The 22380-nt window shown below is 41.3% G+C and overlaps 2 protein-coding genes across 3 annotated transcripts in view; both read right to left on the reverse strand.

Annotated features, from left to right (window-relative positions):
- The window catches only part of GMCL1 (germ cell-less 1, spermatogenesis associated), a 38448-nt gene extending 33389 nt beyond the window's left edge, over positions 1–5059 (reverse strand). The window contains exon 1 of the mRNA XM_040458638.1: positions 4566–5059. Coding sequence (XP_040314572.1) covers positions 4566–4825 — 260 coding nt within the window. The 5' untranslated portion in view covers positions 4826–5059. The remainder of the gene's footprint in view (positions 1–4565) is intronic.
- Positions 5060–9715: 4656 nt separating this feature from the next.
- ANXA4 (annexin A4) overlaps positions 9716–22380 on the reverse strand; it is a 94971-nt gene continuing 82306 nt past the window's right edge. For both annotated transcript variants that reach the window (XM_040458654.1, XM_040458653.1), the window contains exons 9-13: positions 18950–19043; positions 15069–15164; positions 14479–14537; positions 13137–13259; positions 9716–10790 (exon numbers count right to left, since the gene is read on the reverse strand). In XM_040458654.1, coding sequence (XP_040314588.1) covers positions 10731–10790; positions 13137–13259; positions 14479–14537; positions 15069–15164; positions 18950–19043 — 432 coding nt within the window. In that variant the 3' untranslated portion in view covers positions 9716–10730. The remainder of the gene's footprint in view (positions 10791–13136; positions 13260–14478; positions 14538–15068; positions 15165–18949; positions 19044–22380) is intronic.

A 22380-nucleotide genomic window follows, 5' to 3' on the forward strand; every position in this document is an offset into this window, starting at 1 on the left:
GCACAAAGTGGGGAAATGTGTTCCTTTAATGGCCTCCTCCACAATGTATGAACACAGAGTACAGATAACCAGAGCACAGACAACTCAGGCATAAAGATTCCCATGCTCTTCTAGAAAGGAGAAAGAGGACAAATCTATCAGGAGAAGCTGAGACTTTAGTATAGGTGATGGCACCCCACACAAAGCAATCCTTATTCTGACATTTGGGGAATCTGTAGCCTGTTAGCTCTTAACCCATTCACCCTGAATCATGGTCCCCAAACTATGTGTTAAAGCACCTAGAGCACCACACCAAACTCAGGGAAGTGTGTGGAATATTTTATATTTGAAGGAAACACAGCAAGATCTTTGAGATACCATGTTACCTACTACTATCATAGTCATACTAACTATGAGATACTTCTTTAGGACCAGAGGTACCATTTAAAAAACTACTGAGACTCTAAGGGTGCTGTGAACAAAAAAAATTTGGGAATTTCTGCTCTAAAATGAAGCATGCCCCACCCATATCCAATTTAGTAATCAGTCTTTCTACTTAAAGGGAAGGCTTAGTTTAATTTACTCAATTAAAACACACACACACACACACACACACACACACACACACACACGCACGCACATGTTACTCATTCTAAATACCAAGGATCACCCAACCAAGGATCACCCAACATGAGGAGAATCTGGAGTATTCAAGACCATTAAAAAGACAAACCCAGAGGAAATACATTAATTCAGGGAAAAGAGAGCTTAAAACACTCTAAAATTAGCACATCTAGATATAGATATCTGAGATTATTACATTTATAAAACAACATGATACTATGATAAAGGAAACAAGAAAGAAAAGAGCTCTTCGACATTAAAAACATGGTTGCTAAAATTAATAAGCCAAAAGAGAGGATACTGAGAAAGTTAAGGAAATTTCCTAGAACATAAAGCAAAAAAGACCTAGAAAGGACAAAAAGAAAAGAGAAAGAGGTACAATCCAAGAAATCCAAAATCTGGTTTAAGAGGAGTCCAAGAAAGAGAAAACAAAGATAACAGGAAAAAGGAAATTATGGAGAAATTAATGGAAGGAAATTTTTCCAAACTAGTCTCCAGATTGTAAGAATCAACCAAGTACTGAGGCCATTAAAAAACCCATACTTAAGCACATTCTAGTTAAATTCCAAAACACCGATGAAAAAATTCCAAAATTTCCAGAGGAAAAAAAAAGGCCACCTAAAAAGAAAGTTAGACCAGCATCATACTTCCCATCAACACTGTAGGCGAGAAAACAACAAAGTAATATCATAAAGGATATGAAGTTATTTTAGATTAGATTTCCATACTCAAAGGATGAATAAAGTTAGAGACTAAATTTACATTCAGATAAGCACAAATTACCTCCTTTTGCATCCCTTCTGAGTAAAATACATGAGGATACAGTTCTCCAAAATGGGTGAGAAAGAAAAAGATACAAGCTACAGAAAACAGTAGATCCAATCCTAGAGATGGGATGAAAGTAAGCCCCAGGATAAGCACAGACCCAGAAAGCAATGGTTCCAGAATGGAACAGGAGGATGAAGGGACCCAAGAGGGGGGTCTTGGGTTTAGAGGAGGACACCATGCAAGCATGTTTAGAAAGATAGGAAAACGTGAATATATAATGAAGGGATATTATTCTTTTGTCAATGGTGGTGGGGGGCAGTTAGAAATTCTAGTAAAATTAAAAAGCAATACAAAAACAACAACAAACCAACTATCATAAAAAGATACAAATGAAAACAGGGTCTGACTTTGAAAACTTGATGGAATGTAGAAAAAAGATTCCATTTAACTACAAGGTTAGAAAATTTCTCCAATAGAAAAACAAAGTGTTGTGACACTGGATCCAGGAAGTATGGTTTATAATCCTAGCACACTACTTGACTTTGTAGTGAACAATATTTACATAGTTATAATAACAAATACTGTTTACTAGGTTTCAAATTTTACAACCAAGGCACAGCAAACAACCAAGATCTGGTTGCAGAACAGCTGAGTTTCAACAGTCATGTTAATGTAAAAGTAAAATATGCACCTGTCAAAAGGTATGAATGAAATGGAAGGTGGGCTTGGTAGCCAAAACTTTTCATGGAGTAGCTGGTTGAGGTGGGAGAGTGCTCAGAACAACCTCAGGGAGCATAATTAGTGTCAACACACAAATTTCCAGGTCTTAGTATCTTTTTACACACTTCAACCACACTGGGCTGAATAGCCAGGCCTCTTCCACTGATATAAAACATACTAAATTCTGGATGTATTTTCTTTTCTTTTTAATTAATTTTTAAATATTTATTTATTTTGAGAGAGAGAGAGAGAGAGAGAGAGAGAGAGAGAGAGACAGACACCATGTGACCATGTTGACACAAGGGCCAGAGAGAGAGAGAGGGAGAGAGAATCTCAAGCAGGTTCCACATTGCCAGCTCAGAGCCCAACTCAAAGCTGGAACCCTCAAACCGTGAGATCATGATCTGAGCTGAAATGAAGAGTTGGATGCTCAACCATCTAAGCATCCCTAAATTCTGCATGTATTTTCTAATAAAGGTTTGCTTTAAAGACTTTCCATTCTAGTCCACTCATGTAGTTCAGGGATTGGCAAACCTTTTATGTGAAGGTCTGGACAGTAAATATTTTCAGCTTTGTGGGCCAGACAGACTCTAAGCAAATTTGTTGGCATCCCAGTGACCAGCTGCCTGCTTACCAGCCTTAGCCGACCACATCTCAGCTTCTCTACCATCAAGTGGGCTACAGCCTTACCTCCTCCAATATCTGAATTCCACTCTGGGAAAGATGGCTCTATTCAAAATTTGTTCCTTCCTTGGATGTTCTCAGTCTGAGAAGTGGTGAATTGCTCCCTCTATCTTCTATTCCTATACATTTTTAGAAATCTCTTTACCTTAGTAGTTTACCTTCAGTAATTAATTCCCCTTTCCTTGTTAATGGTTATATTACATTTTCCTTTTTCAAATTGCTGCATGATTTCTCTTTTGAATGGATCCTGACATATATATTTCAATGACATTAAATACAAGTGGTCTAAATACTAATTAAAAGACAGAGATTATCCTAATGGATTAAAAAAGATGCTAGACCCAACTATATGCTTTCTTCAAGATACCTATTTTAAATATAAAGATACAGGTAAAAAAGAAAACAATGGAAAAGATATACATTTTAAACACCCAGTAGTAGTGGAAAGTAGTAGTGGAAATATTACCAGGGATAAAGAGAGACATTTTGTAATGTTAAAGGAGGTCAATTTATCAAGGAGACATAATATTTACAGAGCACTTCAATACCAGGCACTGTGCATTATATGGACCCTAAAAGGCAAGTATTGGGGTGCCTGGGTGGCTCAGCTGGTTAAGCATCTGACTCTTGGTTTGGGCTCAGGTCATGATCTCATGGTTTGTGAGTTCAAGCTCCACCTCAGACTCTGTGCTGACAGCACTGAGCCTGCTTGGGATTCTCTCTCCCCCTCTCTCTGCCCCCCATCCCCCTCTTGCTCACACTCTCTAAATATGTAAACAAAAATAAACAAACTTAAAAAAAGGCAAGTATTAATTTCTCCATTTTACTTAAGAGGAAAAAAGGCTATTTAGCTCAGAATCTGAGCTCTTTGTACTATAGTGACTCTCCAAAAAGGTAACTGAAGAATTTGACAGGGGTGGGGGTGGGTGGTGTTCATTTCTGTAAATAAACAACAAGCATTCATACATAAAACTCTATGAAAGATTTTTAGATAACACACTATTAACAGAGGCTATCCATGATACTTTCATTTCACAATAAATATGTTACATTTGTGTAGCAAAGTTTTTCAATCTTTTTTTTGAAGTTTCATTTAAAATACTGCATTTATCCCACTGATCTTAAAAAAAAAAGGCAATCAGATTGCTTTATGTGGAAACGTATTCTATGCATAAACTACGTTCTAATTTTCTAATTCACAAGTAAACATCCTGTGTTTCAACTCTTTGAAAAAAGGTTAAGCAAGCTGCAGCAATGACTTACACATATCCACGGTCAACGTTCAAGTACTAGAGGCTCTAACTTTGTTCCCAATAAGGGACAAATGTACACTGCTGATAAATTTCACCTTTACAGTTAAAGAGGACTCTCGTGTGTGTGTACTAACTTCCCTTTACACTGATGGACGTGCCCCTTAAGGTAACCGGATGCAAAACAACTTCTGCCACCCACTCAGAGAGGAGGACAAAGGTGTATTACGGAAGGCCAGCCAGGCTTTGGAGCCTAAGGTTTAATGAGGCGTGAGCTCTGGCTTGGCGTTTGCCAGTCTCATCTTGGGGCTGTAACACCACTCGGGCAGCGTCTGTGGTTTATAATCCAGAACACCAGGCGCCTCCCAAGGCGCTCCCCATCCGCCCCGCATCAGGCTGGCTCCCACGTTTCCCGGTCAAGGGCACGTCGCTCCTCACCCGCTGGGGAGCGCCGCACCCCCAAGCGCACCCGGCGCCGGGCTTGTCCCCAGGCGGGGCCCTGGAGCTGCCCAACAGGTGCGGGCGCGTCCCTCCACGTACCTGCGCGGGGTGTTGAAGAGTCGCTGCTGCTCGTCCCCTTCCTCCTCATCCTCGTCTGTCTCGGAGTCGGGGTGACAGTAGCAGAAGGCCCCACTGCTCCTCTTGCGCTTACGACTGCCTGGGCAGTAACAGAAGCCGTGGCCCGCAGCGTCGCCGCCAGACTCCGGCCTGCGGGTCGAGCCCCCCGCCCCAGAACCCGGCTCCTGCTGGGCTCGGGCTCGCCCCGGGTGGCGTAGCACTCGGCTGCTCAGGGAGCCCATGGACCACGGCTCCCCAGGACTTCAGGGAGCGCACCTCAGGGAGCCCAGCGGAGGCGGTCTCCCGCCATGGCCCGGCCGCCGCCCGCCTCCACCCAGCCCAGGTGCCTACACCGCCACCTTCTCACGCGCAGCCCCAACCGTCGCAGCGGACGCTACCGCCTCCATCCTCCGCCCCGCCCGCCGCGTCCAGCCGCGCGGCGCGCCGGGACCGCAGAACCTCGCCCCCTCGCTATCGCAACAAAGCGCGGACCGGAAGGCGCGTGCGCGCGGCGAGCCTCCGGAAGGGGCGGGGGAAGGCGAGTGTGCGTGGTGGGTGGGGCCTGCGCTGAAAGGTAAAGGGGGTTGGAGCCGGGAAGCTTGTCGGCGCGTAGGCGGCTAGCGGCCTGCTCTCCGCTTGGGTCTCGCGCTACCATGAGATTTGGGGCCAATTTGGATTTTAGCGTTACTTCACACACCCCTTTGTATTAGCCCGACCGGGAGTTCCAGCTCATTGATTGTTTCTGCAAAAGTTCCTTGAGTTCCGGATACCTAGTAGGCTCTGTGCTAAGTAGGGGCAAAAAAGATGGTGCTGTTTGGGCTCTTCCTTAGAGGAGCTCACCATTAGCTGGGATCACGCCTTGCGGGCATTTGGCAAGGCTTCCTCGGGGAGGAGGACCTACTATGTGGAGTTTCGTTAGGTCTTTGTGTTTCTTAAATATCGGCCTTCTGCCGCCCTAGACGGGTTATGGCAAAGGTTCCCTGCACTTCCCAGCTTCCCTTCTTAGCTGCAGTGAAACGTCTGAGTAGGGTCTGTACCAGTACTGGCAGGGCTTACAGTGCCTTCTGGAGGCCGGAGCAAAATTTACAGCTGTCTGCCTTGGACAGCCAGCTTTCACTCCCTGACACCATTCTGCTACTTTTTAAATAAAGTGTTTACAATGAATTACTCAGAGTAATACGGTAAACACCTATGGTTCCACCACACGTATGATAATTTAAAATTAAAATAGCTTTGGGGCGCCTGGGTGGCTCGGTCGGTTAAGCGTCCGACTTCGGCTCAGGTCATGATCTCACGGTCCGTGAGTTCGAGCCCCGCATCAGGCTCTGTGCTGACAGCTCAGAGCCCGGAGCCTGTTTCAGATTCTGTGTCTCCCTCTCTCTCTGCCCCTCCCCTGTTCATGCTCTGTATCTCTCTGTCTCAAAAATAAATAAACGTTAAAAAAAATAAATAAAATAGCTTTGATTCATTCTCTTCAATAGGACACTATAGATAGAAGCTCCGTCTCCATCTCTGTCTCTCCCTCCACTGTGGTGACCACTATCCTGAGAATAGTGTTTATCGTTTTCCCATGCATGTTCTTAAACATATACCCATAAGCACTGTATGTTCTTTAGCACATTTAGGCATATAATTACATGGAATCATATTGTACCTATCATTCTGCACCTTTCTTCTTTCTCAAAATTTTACTTTTAAGACTTATCCAGTTAATCTCCAGTTAATTTTCATTGCTCATTGTGTCACTAATCCACAATTTATCTTTTGAGGGAGTTAGGTTGTTTCTACTTTAATGTTCTTATAGAGTAGCAATGAACACCATGTACAAAGATTCACCAAATAGATTCCTAGAAGTAGATTTCCTGGGAACTTTCCACCTCTATTAGCTATTGCCAAGTTCTCTGGAATGATTAAACCAATTTATACTCTCATCAGCACCACATGTAGTTTGGGGGCCTGAGTGGACTGGTGTCTGACTCATGCCTGAGAAATTTGAATCAGGAGAAGCTGGCTGAGGCAATTTGGTAGGGGGTGGGGTGGGGGCAGGAGCAGGGGGAGCAGACAATGGTGGCAGCAAGGGGATTAGTCTTCATGCCTAGAATTTGTCAGCACAAGGGATGTGCGTGCACGTGTTTCCCATGGAGCAAGTGTGGGCCACCATAAGAGAGCCAGCATGGGATCATCTTAGATTCTGTCCCAGAGGCCTGGGTGGAAGGTCAAACTGACTTCAGCAAAGATCCTGAAAGTATTATCAGATTCCTAGGGGCTGAGAAAGGAATTGATAAAGGCACCCAGGAGAATGTCCCTAAGATTCAGCTTTAAATATCTGCCGCTGTTTCACAGTACTGATCCTCTATCACCACAGCAAGAACAGTCGGGTAAGAACTTTCTTGCTCCCCTTTACTCTTTTGGCTAAGTTTGGGCTGTGGTGGAGGGATGGGTGTGGGGAAGGAAACCAAAGTGGAGAAAGAAGAGAAACCCACCATATTCCTTACTCCTGCTGGCAATAGTCCAGAGCTGAACAATAGGCCAGAACTGAAGAAGCCTCAATTATAAATCAAGTTTGGAATTTTGACTGGACATATTAATTACTAAAATGACCATAAGGGACTGCACAGTAGGACTTTTTAAAACCTAAGGGTTGGGGCGCCTGGGTGGCGCAGTTGGTTAAGCGTCCGACTTCAGCCAGGTCACGATCTCGCGGTCCCTGAGTTCGAGCCCCGCGTAAGGCTCTGGGCTGATGGCTCAGAGCCTGGAGCCTGTTTCTGATTCTGTGTCTCCCTCTCTCTCTGCCCCTCCCCCCGTTCATGCTCTGTCTCTCTCTGTCCCAAAAATAAATAAACGTTGAAAAAAAAATTTTTTTAAACCTAAGGGTGACCAGAAAAGTCCCAGCACTATCAGAATTTTCATCTAATGACAGGAGTAGACTCATGAATAAATGTAAATAAACACTGGGACACAAGAACAAAGTTGCCTCATAATTATATTCCAAAGTCATGCTTGTTCTTCACAATAAACAAACATTCCTCCAAGGTGGCTTTATCCTGCTTCCAGTCAACAAATGTTAATATCCAGTCACCATATGCAATTTGTTTTAAAAATTTTGGTTAAATCATATATAATTTAAAGCTAAAACTACTAAAATTTGGTAATGCTTCCAAAGCCAAATAAAGTTGGAGATTCCATACTCTTCTAGGTACATATCAAAACAGCAGTACTATTTCCTGTAATTAATTGGAATGACTAAGTATTTGTACAAATAGCCTTCACCATTAGCACAAGCACTTATAATGGGCAAGTAAAAACAAATTGAAAAAAAATCTTTGTATTTCATCTATCAAAATACAATAGATATTATAGAAGGAAAAAAGAAGGCAACTATTCTTTTTTTTTTTTTTTTTTTTTTAAATTTTTTCAACGTTTATTTATTTTTGGGACAGAGAGAGACAGAGCATGAATGGGGGAGGGGCAGAGAGAGAGGGAGACACAGAATTGGAAACAGGCTCCAGGCTCTGAGCCATCAGCCCAGAGCCCGACGCGGGGCTCGAACTCACGGACCGCGAGATCGTGACCTGGCTGAAGTCGGACGCTTAACCGACTGCGCCACCCAGGCGCCCCAGCAACTATTCTTTTTCTTAATTTTTTTTTAATGTTTATTTTTGAGGGAGAGACAGTGAGTGCAAGCTGGGGTGGGGCAGGGAGAGAGGAAGACACAGAATCCAAAGCAGACTCCAGGCTCTGAGCTGTCAGCACAGAGCCTGATGTGGGGCTTGAACTCACAAACCATGAAATCATGACCTGAGATAAAGTCAGATGCTTAACTGACTGAGCCACCCAGGTGCCCCAGAAGGCAAGTAGTCTTATTTAATACAAATGTTCCACTTATAAGAGAGCATCACTTATTTCCAGAGAATAAATTAAATACATTATTTTATATTATTAAGTAGTGTTTGGTATATGTAAACATTAGTTTTATAGCAGTGATTGCACATAAGATTAAATATGTTATTTTTTCTTAATGTTGTAGTTTCTTTTTAAAAAATGTTTATTTATTTGGGGGAGGGGGGAGATGGGCAGAGAGGGAGGGAGAGAATTCCAAGCAGGCCCCATACTCAGCTCAGAGCCCCATGCAGGGCTTGAATACATGAACCATTAAATCATGACCGAGCAGAAATCAAGTGTTGTAGTTTCTTTTTTTTTTTTCAATATATGAAATTTATTGTCAAATTGGTTTCCATACAACACCCAGTGCTCATCCCAAAAGGTGCCCTCCTCAATACCCATCGCCTACCCTCCCCTCCCTTCCACCCCCCATCAACCCTCAGTTTGTTCTCAGTTTTTAAGGGTCTCTTATGCTTTGGCTCTCTCCCACTATAACCTGTTTTTTTTTTTTTTTCCTTCCCCTCCCCCATGGGTTTCTGTTAAGTTTCTCAGGATCCACATAAGAGTGAAAACATATGGTATCTGTCTTTCTCTGTATGGCTTATTTCACTTAGCATCACACTCTCCAGTTCCACCCATGTTGCTACAAAAGACCATATTTCATTCTTTCGCATTGCCACGTAGTACTCCATTGTGTATATAAACCACAATTTCTTTATCCATTCATCAGTTGATGGACATTTAGGCTCTTTCCATAATTTGGCTATTGTTGAGAGTGCTGCTATAAACATCGGGGTACAAGTGCCCCTATGCATCAGTACTCCTGTATCCCTTGGGTAAATTCCTAGCAGTGCTACTGCTGGGTCATAGGGTAGGTCTATTTTTAATTTTTTGAGGAACCTCCACACTGTTTTCCAGAGCAGCTGCACCAGGGTGCATTCCCACCAACAGTGCAAGAGGGTTCCTGTTTCTCCACATCCTCTCCAGCATCTATAGTCTCCTGATTTGTTCATTTTGGCCACTCTGACTGGCGTGAGGTGATATCTGAGTGTTGTTTTGATTTGTATTTCCCTGATGAGGAGCGACGTTGAGCATCTTTTCATGTGCCTGTTGGCCATCTGGATGTCTTCTTTAGGTTGTAGTTTCTAACAGAAACTGACTAACACAAGTTTTTTAAAGATATCTTCTTTCAGGGCCAGGGTGAAAAATCTCCGAAGTGGAAAAGTCAATTAGAGAAAGAATATTTTAAAGACATTTTAAAGACACCATGTTTTATTAAAATTATTTTTCCACGTCGTATATAAACTGAACCTTTGAATAAAATCAAGTACAACTTCAGAATAATTCTAGAGTTGAAAGGCACAGTGCAAATGTAAATTACTACAAATCAACAAAATTGAAAAATATTTAAAAAATTACTTTTAGCACAAAAAAATTCCTGTAAATAAAAGTAAATTCAGAACATTACACCATCATCAGTATAATACCTGGTTGGACACTTAGTTTTTTTCCATTCATCTTCCAGCTGGATTAAGACATTAACCATAATATTGTGGAATGTTCAGCATTTATGTTTGCTAACCAGACATATATGACTTGTATAACCACACTTAGAATTTAATTTGCTCAGACGAGTTGGTGATTTTGGTATACTTCAACCTGGAGAGAGTAAGTAATCTTAATGTAAGATGTGAGAAAGGAAGTCTCCCATGCAAACTTTTGTAGAGATCAACTAACAGTATAGACAAAATCTAAACAAAGGAGATTAGTGGATGTTTTCAAAGTATGACCATGTAAAACAGCTAATCGAACTGATATTCTTAAGAACTACATGCTCACAATTTCAAATAAAGAAATTACTAGCCACTTTGAAAACAGAATTAGGGAAGCAAAGTGATTTTACAGCAGTCTTTGAGTCTTCTGCTTTAATAGTTTTTCACCAAAACCATGAAATAAATTTAATACATTCCAATTTCTGTGAAACACAAACAAGGAAGAAATCTGTTAAAACCATGGAGTACATTTTTATTTCTAATTTAAAATCTCCTTTCAAGTTGTATAAGCTTTGAAATGCAAGTACAGCTTTAAAGCATCATAATGAGTAATTATAGATGAATAATAATACAGTCTATATCCTAAGGAGCATCTGTAGGCGTTTTAATTGGAAATCAGCATTCTGAGATAATACTAATGGCAGTGTGGAAAAATGAAGTGAAAAAAAAATTCAAAGTGTTGGGAATCCTCCTATCCTTCCTGGATTTTATTTTAATCGTCTCCTCCACAGAGAATGAGCAGTACTTTCCTGTAGTCTCCAGATGTGTCACCCTGGGGGCAAGGGAAGCAAAGGAACAATCTGATAAGCGGGTTTTCAAAAGGAATACACAGATCGGAGTCAACCATGTTAACTTTTTCAGTCTTCTCTGGCTTTTTCTCAGAGAGGTATTTTTTTATTGCAAAAGTAATACCTGTTCAATATAGGAAATAAAGACATAAAAGAACATAAAAACCCTAATTCCACCATCTAGAGATATTCTTAGTATTTTGGTGTGTGCAATATCCTTCCAGACCTTTTTCTATGTGTATAGATTCCCAAGTGAGCGGGTATAGTATTCTGTATTCTGCTTTTTTACATAATAGAGATTATTTCCCTATTTTAATTTATTAAATGTTCTTCTACAACATCATTCTTTAATGGTTAAATAGTATTCTGTTTTATATAGGTAAAATAATTTGCTTACCCTCCCCCACTGTTAGATATTTCTATCTTTTCTAATTTTTCACTATTATAAATACTGTTATAATAAGCAATTGTAGTTAAATTTTTGTGCATTTTCTTGATGATTTACTCAGGATAGATTTTCATAAAATGAGAATTACCAGATTAATGATGGTGCCTTTTCTTAAAGAACATTTTTTTTAATGTTTATTTTTTTAAATTAAAAAAAAAATTTTTTTTAACCTTTATTTATTTTTGAGACAGAGAGAGACCAAGCATGAATGGGGGAGGGGCAGAGAGAGAGGGAGACACAGAATCAGAAGCAGGCTCCAGGCTCCGAGCCATCAGTCCAGAGCCCGACGCGGGGCTCGAACCCACGGACCGCGAGATCGTGACCTGAGCTGAAGTCGGACGCTTAACCGACTGAGCCACCCAGGCGCCCCTTAATGTTTATTTTTGAGAGAGAGACAGAGAGAGAGAAAGAGAGAGAGAGAGAGAGAGAGAGAGAGAGAGAGAGAGAGAGATGGAGACAGAATGCAAGTGGGGAAGGGGCAGAGAGAGAGGGAGACACAGAATCCGAAGCAGGCTCCAGGCTCTGTCATATCAGCACAGAGCCCGATGTGGAGCTCAAACCCAGGAACCACAAGATCATGACCTGAGCCAAAGCCGCCGGGTGCTCAACTGACTGAGCCACCCAGGTGCCCCAATGATTGTGCATTTTCTTAAGCCTTTTGGTACATGTTGCAAAATAGCCTTCCAGAAAGGTGCTATAATTTCTACATATAATGTTTTATGGTCTAATTATTAGATCAATTTTTGTTTGTGCTTCATGGGCACTAGAAAAGAGGGAATCTCTGTCTATTGGATTCAAAGTTTAATATATATCTCTTAAATTAAATCTTAATATATCTTTCTTTATGTTTTGTCTCATCAATCTGCCAAAGAATAAGGATGTGTTAAATTCTATCTGGCATATTTTTCCATCAATGTCTTCTTTTGGAGCTTCAAATTTCTTATTTATAGATTTGAATGCAACACTTATTTGGCACTTAAAAGTTTCATGACTTAATCTTTGTTGTGAATAGTTGCCTTTATTAATATAAAGTGATCCCTTTTTTCCTATTTAATGTGTTTTCTCCTTAAATTCTTTTTCCTTATAGCATAATCCCTTTTTCCTTATAGCATAATGTTCTTTTCCCTGGCCTCTTTTTTACAGCTGCTTACATGTCACTGTATTCTAGTTGTTCCTTATAAGTATAACTTACATTTTGCTTACTTTTGTCATTTTTGCTTTTTTTAAAAAATATTTACTTTTGAAAGAGAGAGAGCGTGTGAGCAGGGGACGGGCACAGACAGAGGGAGACAGAGAATCCCAAGCAGACTCCCCACGGTCAGCCTGAAGCCCCCAATATGGGGTTCGAACTGTGAGATCATGACCTGAGCCGAAGTGAGACACTTAACCGACTGAGACACCCAGGCGCCCCTGGATGTGAATCATTTCTTGTCATTCTCATGCCCAGTTAGGACTCCGGGAAGTCTGCTGCCAGGTAAACAAAGGCAGAAATCCAGCGTACCTAACAGGCTTTCCCACTGTAGATCTTAGCTGGCCCTGGGTAGGGTTCTGGATGACTGACTTTGTTGCTTATCTTCCACTGTAAGCAGGCAGGCAAGGAAATGACACTTTTAAAAGTATTCGTTACAATATACTCTTTCTCTGTCCGGGGTCAACATAATTACGATATTTAGAAGGCAAACATTTCCAGCTTCTAACCTGGCAGAGATTTAAACATCTCTGTGAAAGGAAAGAAACTGGAAATACCTGAATTAGAGTAAGATCTTTAAAAGTGGTGCTATCTGCCAGGGAACAGATAAGAAGTGTCTGAATACCTAGGTCAGAACCCCATTTCTTTTCTCAGAGCTTTCCCCTGGGCCAAGGCTGGGCTCTCATGACCTACCTTGATGAAGGAATACAGAGACTTCCCATAAAGCCTCTTGAAGTTTTCCCGGATGTCCATCATATCAATCTCTGCTCGAGAAACCATAACTCTGATAAGGGTGTCATCATCGGTGCCCAAGCCCTAAAGAAGAAAACAAGATCCATGCTGGTTCTCAGTGCCCTTCTTTAGCCTATCAAGGCAAGCCTATGCATGACTCTCCTGATGACGTCTTTTGCACCACAAAGCCTGTAGAAGCCTGTGGAATACTGTTCCTCACCATGGTGTTCAGGGCTTTCCACAACCTACCTTTCCAACACTCTGTGTTCTGACCAGAGGAGACTACTCTCTGCCATTCGAGACACATACTCTGCTGTTCTCAGACTGCCTGCCTCACCTGCAATGATTCCTCCCCACTGAATGTCATCCTTCCTCCCCCAGCCTTACCATCCTTCCTACCAGATGAAATCCTCCAACGTAAAACTCCCTTTATCTATTTTTTTAACGTTTACTTGCTTACTTTGGCGAGAGCGAGGGCCTGCACAAGTGGGGAAGAGGCCAAGAGATACACACAGAATGTGACACAGGCTCCAGGCTCTGAAGTGTCAGCGTAGAGCCCAACGCAGCACTTGAACTCACAAAACTGTGAGATCATACCTGAGCCGAAGTCGGACGCTCAACTGACTGAGATACCCAGGTGCCCCTGTAAAATTTCCTTTAAGGTCCTGCTGAAATATACCAACTTCTTTAAATATTCTTCTCTGATCTTCACCCCCTAAACAAATACTGGAAGATACTCTTCTTTCTGTGTTCCTATATATTTGGATCCTCAACTACTGTTGTCTTATATTCTATTTTGTCCTTACTGATATTTTGCACACATGTGTCTTCCCCTTCCTACCTTCTGATCTCTCCTGTACCTCTCTCATGGTTCCCAGCAGCGGTCTCTGCACAGAGTATGATGCATGGTTAGGGGCTTGGGCTCTGAAGCCAAACTGCCAATATTTGCATCCTTGCTCCATTACTTCCTCACTGAGGACCTTGGACAAACTGCACATCCTCCCTATGTCTCAGTTTTCTCATCTGTAAAATGGGGGTTAATAATAGGACCTTCCCCTTAGAGCTGTTGTAGGGATAAAATTAATCCATATGTATACGGCATTAGGAATGGTGATCACATGTTATAAGTACTCAATAAGTATTACCTAGTATTATCATTAGCAGGCACTCGGTGAAGTATTTGATGAGTTGAACTGAGTATCTCAAGCTGATTTTGGTTAATTTGTATGGGAAACAGAAGTAAACATGAAGGTGGACATAAGACATGTTGGAGACATTGAGATGCTAAAAATGAGCCATTTACCTTCATAGATTTATAAAGCCTTTCAGCAAAATATGCAGATTTGTTCCTCATGCACTTTACTGTTAAGAGATAAAAAAAAAGAAATAAAAAAATTATAAAAGCTATGAGAAAAAAGTGGCAATTGTTCCCTCTGTTTCTACAAGGTATGAAGTAGTATTCTCTTGATTGCTTTGTCAGAAGAATTTTAGCCAAGGTCTATGTTTTATGAACACAGACCATGGAGAAATAATTAATAAAGGCAATTAAAGCAAAAGGCAGCATATAGTTTCAAAATGATTACTATGTCTACCATATGAAACAGTTATTAGTTCTAACCATCCATAGACTTACAAGAGGCAGCTAATATAGGATTATCTCTCTGGTATATTCAGATATAAAGGCACAGAGGATATAAAATATATAAAGCTACATAATATAATAATGATCAGATCATATATAATACCTCTTGTCTAAAATTCTGCATCCCATTATGAGGGACTGAAAGTTTTTTTTAAATCTCTGAAAACACCTATATCCCCATGACAGCAAACTAGTAAGGAGAAAAGTCGGTAAACATTTGTTTCTCTACTTCCCACCCTCTACCAACTTACCTATGGCCAGCAGAGCATCTTCAAAGCTACCAGATGTTTCAGATTTAATACTCTGCTCAATATCCTTCTGTGATATCCTTTTGTATTCATCAAACACTACAAACAATAACAAAATGGAATTATAAATAATAAAAAGAATAGAGGAAACTGAAATTTATGGAGAGAATGAGCATTCTAGAGATCACTGTTTATTTAAAAAAAATTTAACATTTATTCATATTTGAGAGACAGAGACAGAGTGTGAGTGGGGGAGAGGCAGAGGAAAAGGGAGACACAGACTCCAAAGCAGGTCCCAGGCTCTGAGGTGTCATGACAGAGCCTGATGTGGGGCTGGCACTCATGGACCGGGAGATCATGACCTGAGCTGAAGTTGGACGTTCAACCGACTGAGCCACCCAGGTGCCCCCATTTTTTTTTTACAAGTATTTTTTAAAATTTTAATTTAATTTAATTTTTTAATTTATATCCAAGTTAGTTACCATATAGTGCAACAATGATTTCAGGAATAGATTCCTTAATGCCCCTTACCCTTTTAGCCCATCCCCCTTCCCATAACCCCTCCAGTAACCCTCTGTTTGTTCTCCATATTTAAGAATCTCTTATGTTTTTGCCCCCCTCCCTGTTTGCTTCCCTTCCCTTATGTTCATCTGTTTTGTATCTTAAAGTGTTCATATGAGTGAAGTCATATGACATTTGTCTTTCTCTGACTGACTAATTTCACTTAGCATAATACCCTCCAGTTCCATCCATGTAGTTGCAAATGGCCAGATTTCATTCTTTTTGATTGCCGAGTAATACTTCATTGTATATGTATACCACATCTTCTTTATCCATTCATCCATCAATGGACATTTGAGACACCCCCATTTTTTATTTTAATTAAAAAAAAAATTTTAATGTTTGTTTTTGAGAGAGACAGAACACAAGTGGGGGATGGGCAGAAAGAGAGGGAGACACAGAATCTGAAGCAGGCTGCAGGTTCTGAGCTGTCAGCACAGAGCCTGACGTGGGGCTCAAACCCACAAACCGTGGGATCATGACCTGAGCCAAAGCCAGATGCTTAAGCGACTGAACCACACAGGTGCCCTGAAAAAAAATTTTTTTTCTTAACGTTTATTCACTTTTGAGAGACAGAGACAGAGTGTGAGTGAGACAGAGTGAGACACAGAATCCAAAGCAGTCACTATTTATTCTTTGGCATACCTCAGGAAGAAAGTAATTAGCAGTGTCAGTGAGAACCCAGGAGGCACAGGCAAGTGGAATGGGTGCGAGGGGAGGATGAAGGAATGTTGTGACTCTCGGAGGAGATCAGGGGAGTCCTTTCCCTTATTTGGGACCCTGTTTTCTCACACATAAAATGGACATAACATCTAGAGAGATGTGCTTTCTTTTCTCATTGTTCTCTTAACGAGCAGAACATGTCTTTTCGTAATTCTGGCCTTGGCAATCACCTGTGTGTTCCTTTTGGCTTAAAACTAGAGTAAGTCAACCCCTTGAATAATGAGTCACATTTGACACAAATGGTTGCCTCTTTTAATAGACTGTAACATAATTAGTTTTTCTTTCACTTTTTGCCAAGTATTTTCAAATGCGATGAACCTATTTTCCTCTCGCTGTCTCCTTTCTGGAGCCTTCTTAGAGTGGATATCTGTTTCTTCTTCTTAACATTGCTCTCTTTGGGGTATTGCCCCAGGCACCATCAGTGTGATTTTCACAGGGCTGTCAACCCACAGACACCCCTGCCCCCCAACATACACCATAAGCTCTACCAAATCAGTGGGCAGTTCATCGGACCACAGCCAGTCTTACCCTCCTGGGGATTTTTTAAATTTAATTAATTAATTAACTAATTAATTTTTAAAGAGAGAGAAAAAGATAAAGAGAGTCTTAAGTAGGCTCCACATCCAGCATGGAGGGGGATGTGGGGCTCGATCTCACAACCATGAGATCATGGCCTAAGCTGAAATCAAGAGTCTGATGCCTGACTGAGCCACCCAGGCTTTCCCCCTCCTGGGGGTTTTATAAATGAGCAGATAATGGGAATGGCCAAAAGCACTGAGTCAGCTTTAACCTCAGAGAACAGAAGAATTAACTGGGGAACCTGGGAAACATCCTGGATGTCACTTTCAGGGATTCTAAATCAGCCAGTCTGAAGTAGGGGTTCAAGAACCAGCATTTTCAACAAAGACCAGACTGAGAAACTCTGCCTTACAGGTAAAACATGTGACTCCCTTCCACTGTGATCCCCAGAACTGCCTTCATTTCTGTTCTTCCTGGAATTGTTCAGCTCTTCCTTCAATTCCATGAGCCACCAGTTTTTTCCATTTTCCCTCTTGTCCCATTCTGTATTATTTCTCCTTCTTACTTAAGTTGGAGTCAGTGTCTATTGCTTGGAATCAAAAGATCTCATTGACACATTTTCAAAGTCCCAGTTTTCTCCACTGTAAAATGGGGGAAATAATGGCTGCTCCAATGGGATATTGCAACAAACAATGCTTATCATATGCTTAGCACTGCACTGGGAAGATAATTAATAAAACCCTAGTTATTTGAATCCTCACTATTATTGTTTGTTGGTAAGAAAATTATGAAGTTTTCTTTATACAAATAGTGCTTAGATTTTCTTCCAGTCGTCTACAAGCAGGTATTTTATAACTTCCCGACAATTGTGCTGAGAAGTGAAAATTGTTACAAAGGTATTTGCATGGTCTTTAGCAGACCTGCAGTTCTTGGGAAATACCACCAGGTGGAGATTTATGTAATTAGTAATCTGGCAAGGGGAAGAAATAAGGAGCTGAGTCAGAAGTTGGTGCATCTGATGGTAGCCCGTGACATTTATTAACAGGGGTAATTACCTATTTTTAGGCACTGTGGAATATCTGAAATCACTGCAACTTCCAAATGTGTTGTAATTTTCAATTACTTTATGTTTTCAATTTAGCGAACTCATCCTCAAATTTCCCATAGGTTTTGTAAATTGTGTGTGATTATACAGCACGGTGGGTTTATAAAATTGTGCTGCAACATAAAGACCTAAAGAGCTTATATAAAAGATGAAATATCCTATTTATTCCTTATTGCTGTTTACAAGAAAATAAACCTGACGACAAATGTTCCACAATTTTTTTCCCAAAGAAGTTTAAAAGCACATTACAAAGACTAGCATTACCAGAAGCAAATTAAAAACATTACACATAGGAAATAAAATGTGAAACTATCCACTATTTACTCCCTAAAGAGTATCCACATACTCCCTAAAGAAATCATTTCTATTAGCTTTACAACTTGGATATTAAATAGGAATAAATATCAACCAACAATTCTACTTCATTACTCACTGATGTACTGAAGATTTTTTCTTATGTAAGTAAAATTAAATGGGGCAGGTGCCTGGGTGGCTCAGTCGGTTTAGTGTCCGACTCGTGATCTCGGCTCAGATCACGATCTTGCAGTTCGTGAGTTCGAGCACTCATAGTGCAGAGCCTGCTTGGAGTTCTCTCTCCCTCTCTCTCTGCTCCTACCCCACTCATTTTCTCTCTCTCTCAAAATAAATAAGTAAACTTAAAAAAAAATTTTTTTTAATTAAATGGGGCTGCTTTAGAAAAAGGACTGACCACAAACGTTGGTTTCCTACAAACAGGAATGCCAAACCCCTATGAATACATTGTATATCCACTAATTATTCATCATTAATATTTCAGAAATTGGCTCTCATGCACACTGTTGCACTCCTACATTTCCAAGGTAAGATATCTAAGACAGTTCAGTGCAATCAGTTCTTTGTACCAAGTAAAGGGGAAAAGGTTCTAAATTAATTATGGACAATATAGTTTTCACTGTCTTTCAAACAGTTTCTTTGGAAGATGAGGCAAGTGCCTTACCATGCAACAGATGATTGCGATTCCGGGAACAGAGAACAGTTAGAAATTTCACCTCATCTGTCCCCCATTTCTTCTCTCCAGCCTCATACAGGTCCTGAAGCCAAACAAAGCACAAGTTTAAAACATCACAGAGAAGGTGCCAGGAAATATATAAATATTTCCAGAACTTCAAAGAGCTGAGCTGGCTGCGTTTTATTTTGTTGGTGATGAGGGTGGAAGTGGTGTTGGTGAGTGGCAAACAATGACTCAAGACTTTTCCTTAGGTATATGACTAATAGGACCTTTTACTATCTCCTTGAGAGGGCAAGCACCAGCAGCAGCTCCTTATATACAGACTACATGGTTCTATCAGAGCTGAAAGGAATGCCCTAGACTAGGCTTACCATACAGAAGTCACTAACCATACGTGACTACTTACATTTTCATTCATGAAAATTTACAAGTCAACTCCTCAGTCAGACTAGCCACATTCCAGGTGCTCTGTGGCCATTTGTGGCTACTCTGGCTGAGGAGTTGGCTTTTAAATTTCACTTAATTTTAGTTAATTAAAATTAGCCAGTGGACACCCATACGAGACAGTGCCAATGTAGAACATTTTCAGCATCGCAGAAAATTTTACTGGACAACACTACTGTAGAATGATCTGTGATTTGCCGAAGGCTACACAAGGTGTCACAGTAGAACCAGGACCCCATTAGTAATTGTTTATATTCCAAACAGGTAGGACTATAAGAATTTGACTCTGGCCACTTTAGCTATATTACTGATAAATCAAAACTACTATTCATGTTACCTCACTGCTATTTTAAAAAAACAACAGGAAAATAGCAACTGTTGGCGAGGATGTCGAGAAACTGGAACCCTGTGCACTCTTGATGAGAACGTAGAATAACGCAGCCTCTATAGAAAACAGTATGGCTATGCTTCAAGAAATTAAAAATGGAATTACCATATGATCCAACAATACTACTTCTGAGTATATAGCCAAAAGAATGGAAAGCAGACCTTACAGAAATATCTGTAATCCATATTCACAGAGCATTATTCACAACAGCCAAAAGTTAGAAGCAACTCAACTGTCCATCGACAGACAGATGAATGGATAAACAAAATGTGGGCTATACAAACATTGGAATATAATCCAGCCTTAAAAAGGAAGGAAATTCTGACACATGCTACAACCTGGATGAACCCTGAGGACATTATGCTAAGTGAAATAAGCCAGTTACACAAACACAAGTACTGTGCGATTACCTTGTATGAGGTGTCTAGTCAAACTCATAGAAACAGAAAGCCAGAGAGTGGTTGTCACTGGCTGGGAGGAGGGGGAAATGAGGAGTTGTTTAATGGTATAGAGTTTCGGTTTTGCAAGGTGAGAAAGCTCTGGAGATTGTTTGCACAGGAATATGCACATAGTTAACATTACTGAACTTAAAAATGGGTAAGATGGCAAATTTTATGTTATGTGTGTTTTATTTTAAAAATGTTTTTGGGGGCGCCTGGGTGGCGCAGTCGGTTAAGCGTCCGACTTCAGCCAGGTCACGATCTCGCGGTCTGTGTGTTCGAGCCCCGCGTCAGGCTCTGGGCGGATGGTTCAGAGCCTGGAGCCTGTTTCCGATTCTGTGTCTCCCTCTCTCTCTGCCCCTCCCCTGTTCATGCTCATGTTCTGTCTCTCTCTGTCCCCAAATAAATAAATGTTGAAAAAAAAAAATTTAAAAATGTTTTTGGAGCACCTGGGTGGCTCAGTCTGTTAAGTGTCTGACTTCGGCTCACGTCGTGATCTCACAGCTCGTGGGTTCAAGCCCTCCGTCGGACTCTGTGCTGACAGCTCAGAGCCTGGAGCCTGCTTCAGATTCTGTGTCTCCCTCTCTCTCTGCCTCTCCCCGCTCACACTCTGTCTCTCTCTCTCTCTCTCTCTCTCTCTCTCAAAAATAAACATTTATTAAAAAAAATTTTTTTTAAAAATTTAAAACCCTACTGTTTATTTACAGTCAGCAGCTGGCTTGTTAAGTTTCTCAAAATGCCCTTAACTGACACATTTTTGTCACTCATTGGGCTTCCCTCCATCTACTCATCTATTCTTTCACTTCTTTGTCTAATTTCCTCACTGCTTTAGAGTCAATTCACAGAACCATGGAATTTTAAAGCTCAGAGGGCACGAAGAGTAATAAAGTAATAAGCTTTAAAATTCATATTCTCCTGTTTCGTCTAAGATCACTTCTTGTCGGCTCATCTAGCTCCTTTATCTTTTCTTGCCCTTCATCTGGCTCCGTTTTCATCTCTGTCCTTTTCTCACTGCCTTTTTATTTAGCTCTTGTTTCACTGAAACCTGTTTCTCTTGTGTATTTTAGGGTCCAAAGCCATGTGAAATCTGCCTCTTCCTGACAGTGTGGCCCTGTTTGCCTCCCTTGCTGCTTCTGTTTGTTCACAGGCCACATAGCGTCTGAGCTGAGGGTTTGCTGACTGTCACGCTTTTTCATTTTTAAGTGATGAGCAGTCTATCCAGATCTGTTCTTTTCCTCCAGAACAAGGTGAGGGGATTCTTCTCAGAGCTCCTCACTTTTTATATGGATGGAGTTCCAGCAGGAGCACCAGTTGCTAGTCCACGGAGGGCTGCTGAGACACAAGAGTTCCCTGAGGAATTTCTTCCTGTTCGCACAAAGCCACTGTGCTTTGAGGTTGGGGGCATTGGCCTCTTTTCTGTGGCAGAAATGTCCTTCCTGCATCCTTGGCCCAGGTTTGCTGCCCATCTGGCATTTTAACGGCCCTCCTCCATGGTTTCCAGTGTTGATGCAGATTTTCCCTTTTTTAGATTTGCTGGTTTGTTTGTTTTTCAGGAGAAGAGAACCAAAATGTGTCATCCAGCCAAAGCTCTGAAGGGCATTTTTACTGTAGTTTAAAAACTTTTTTTATGTTTATTTTTGAGAGAGAAAGAGAGACCGAGCCCAAGCAGGGGAGGGGCAGAGAGAGAGGGAGACAGAATCTGAAGCAGGCTCCAGGCTCTGAGCTGTCAGCACAGAGCCTGACGCGGGGCTCAAACTCACGAATCTTCAGATCACCATCTGAGCCGAAGCTGGACACTTGACCGACTGAGCCACCCAGGCGCCCCTAGGGTAGTTTTAATATATCATGAGTTTCTTTTTATTTTTTTTTTAAATTTTTTTTTTTAACGCTTATTTATTTTTGAGACAGAGCATGAACGGGGGAGGGTCAGAGAGAGAGGGAGACACAGAATCTGAAACAGGCTCCGGGCTCCGAGCTGTCAGCACAGAGCCCGATACGGGGCTCGAACTCACGGACCGTGAGAAAGTGACCTGAGCTGAAGTCGGCTGCCCAACTGACTGAGCCACCCAGGCGCCCCATGAGTTTCTTTTTAAAGTAGGAATTTTGAGCACTCCCTATGATGTCCTTCAGTGCCAGTTTCATCCCAA

This window comes from Herpailurus yagouaroundi, unplaced genomic scaffold (genome assembly GCF_014898765.1).
Source record: "Herpailurus yagouaroundi ecotype Mexico unplaced genomic scaffold, PumYag 221, whole genome shotgun sequence".
Lineage (NCBI taxonomy): Eukaryota > Metazoa > Chordata > Mammalia > Carnivora > Felidae > Herpailurus > Herpailurus yagouaroundi.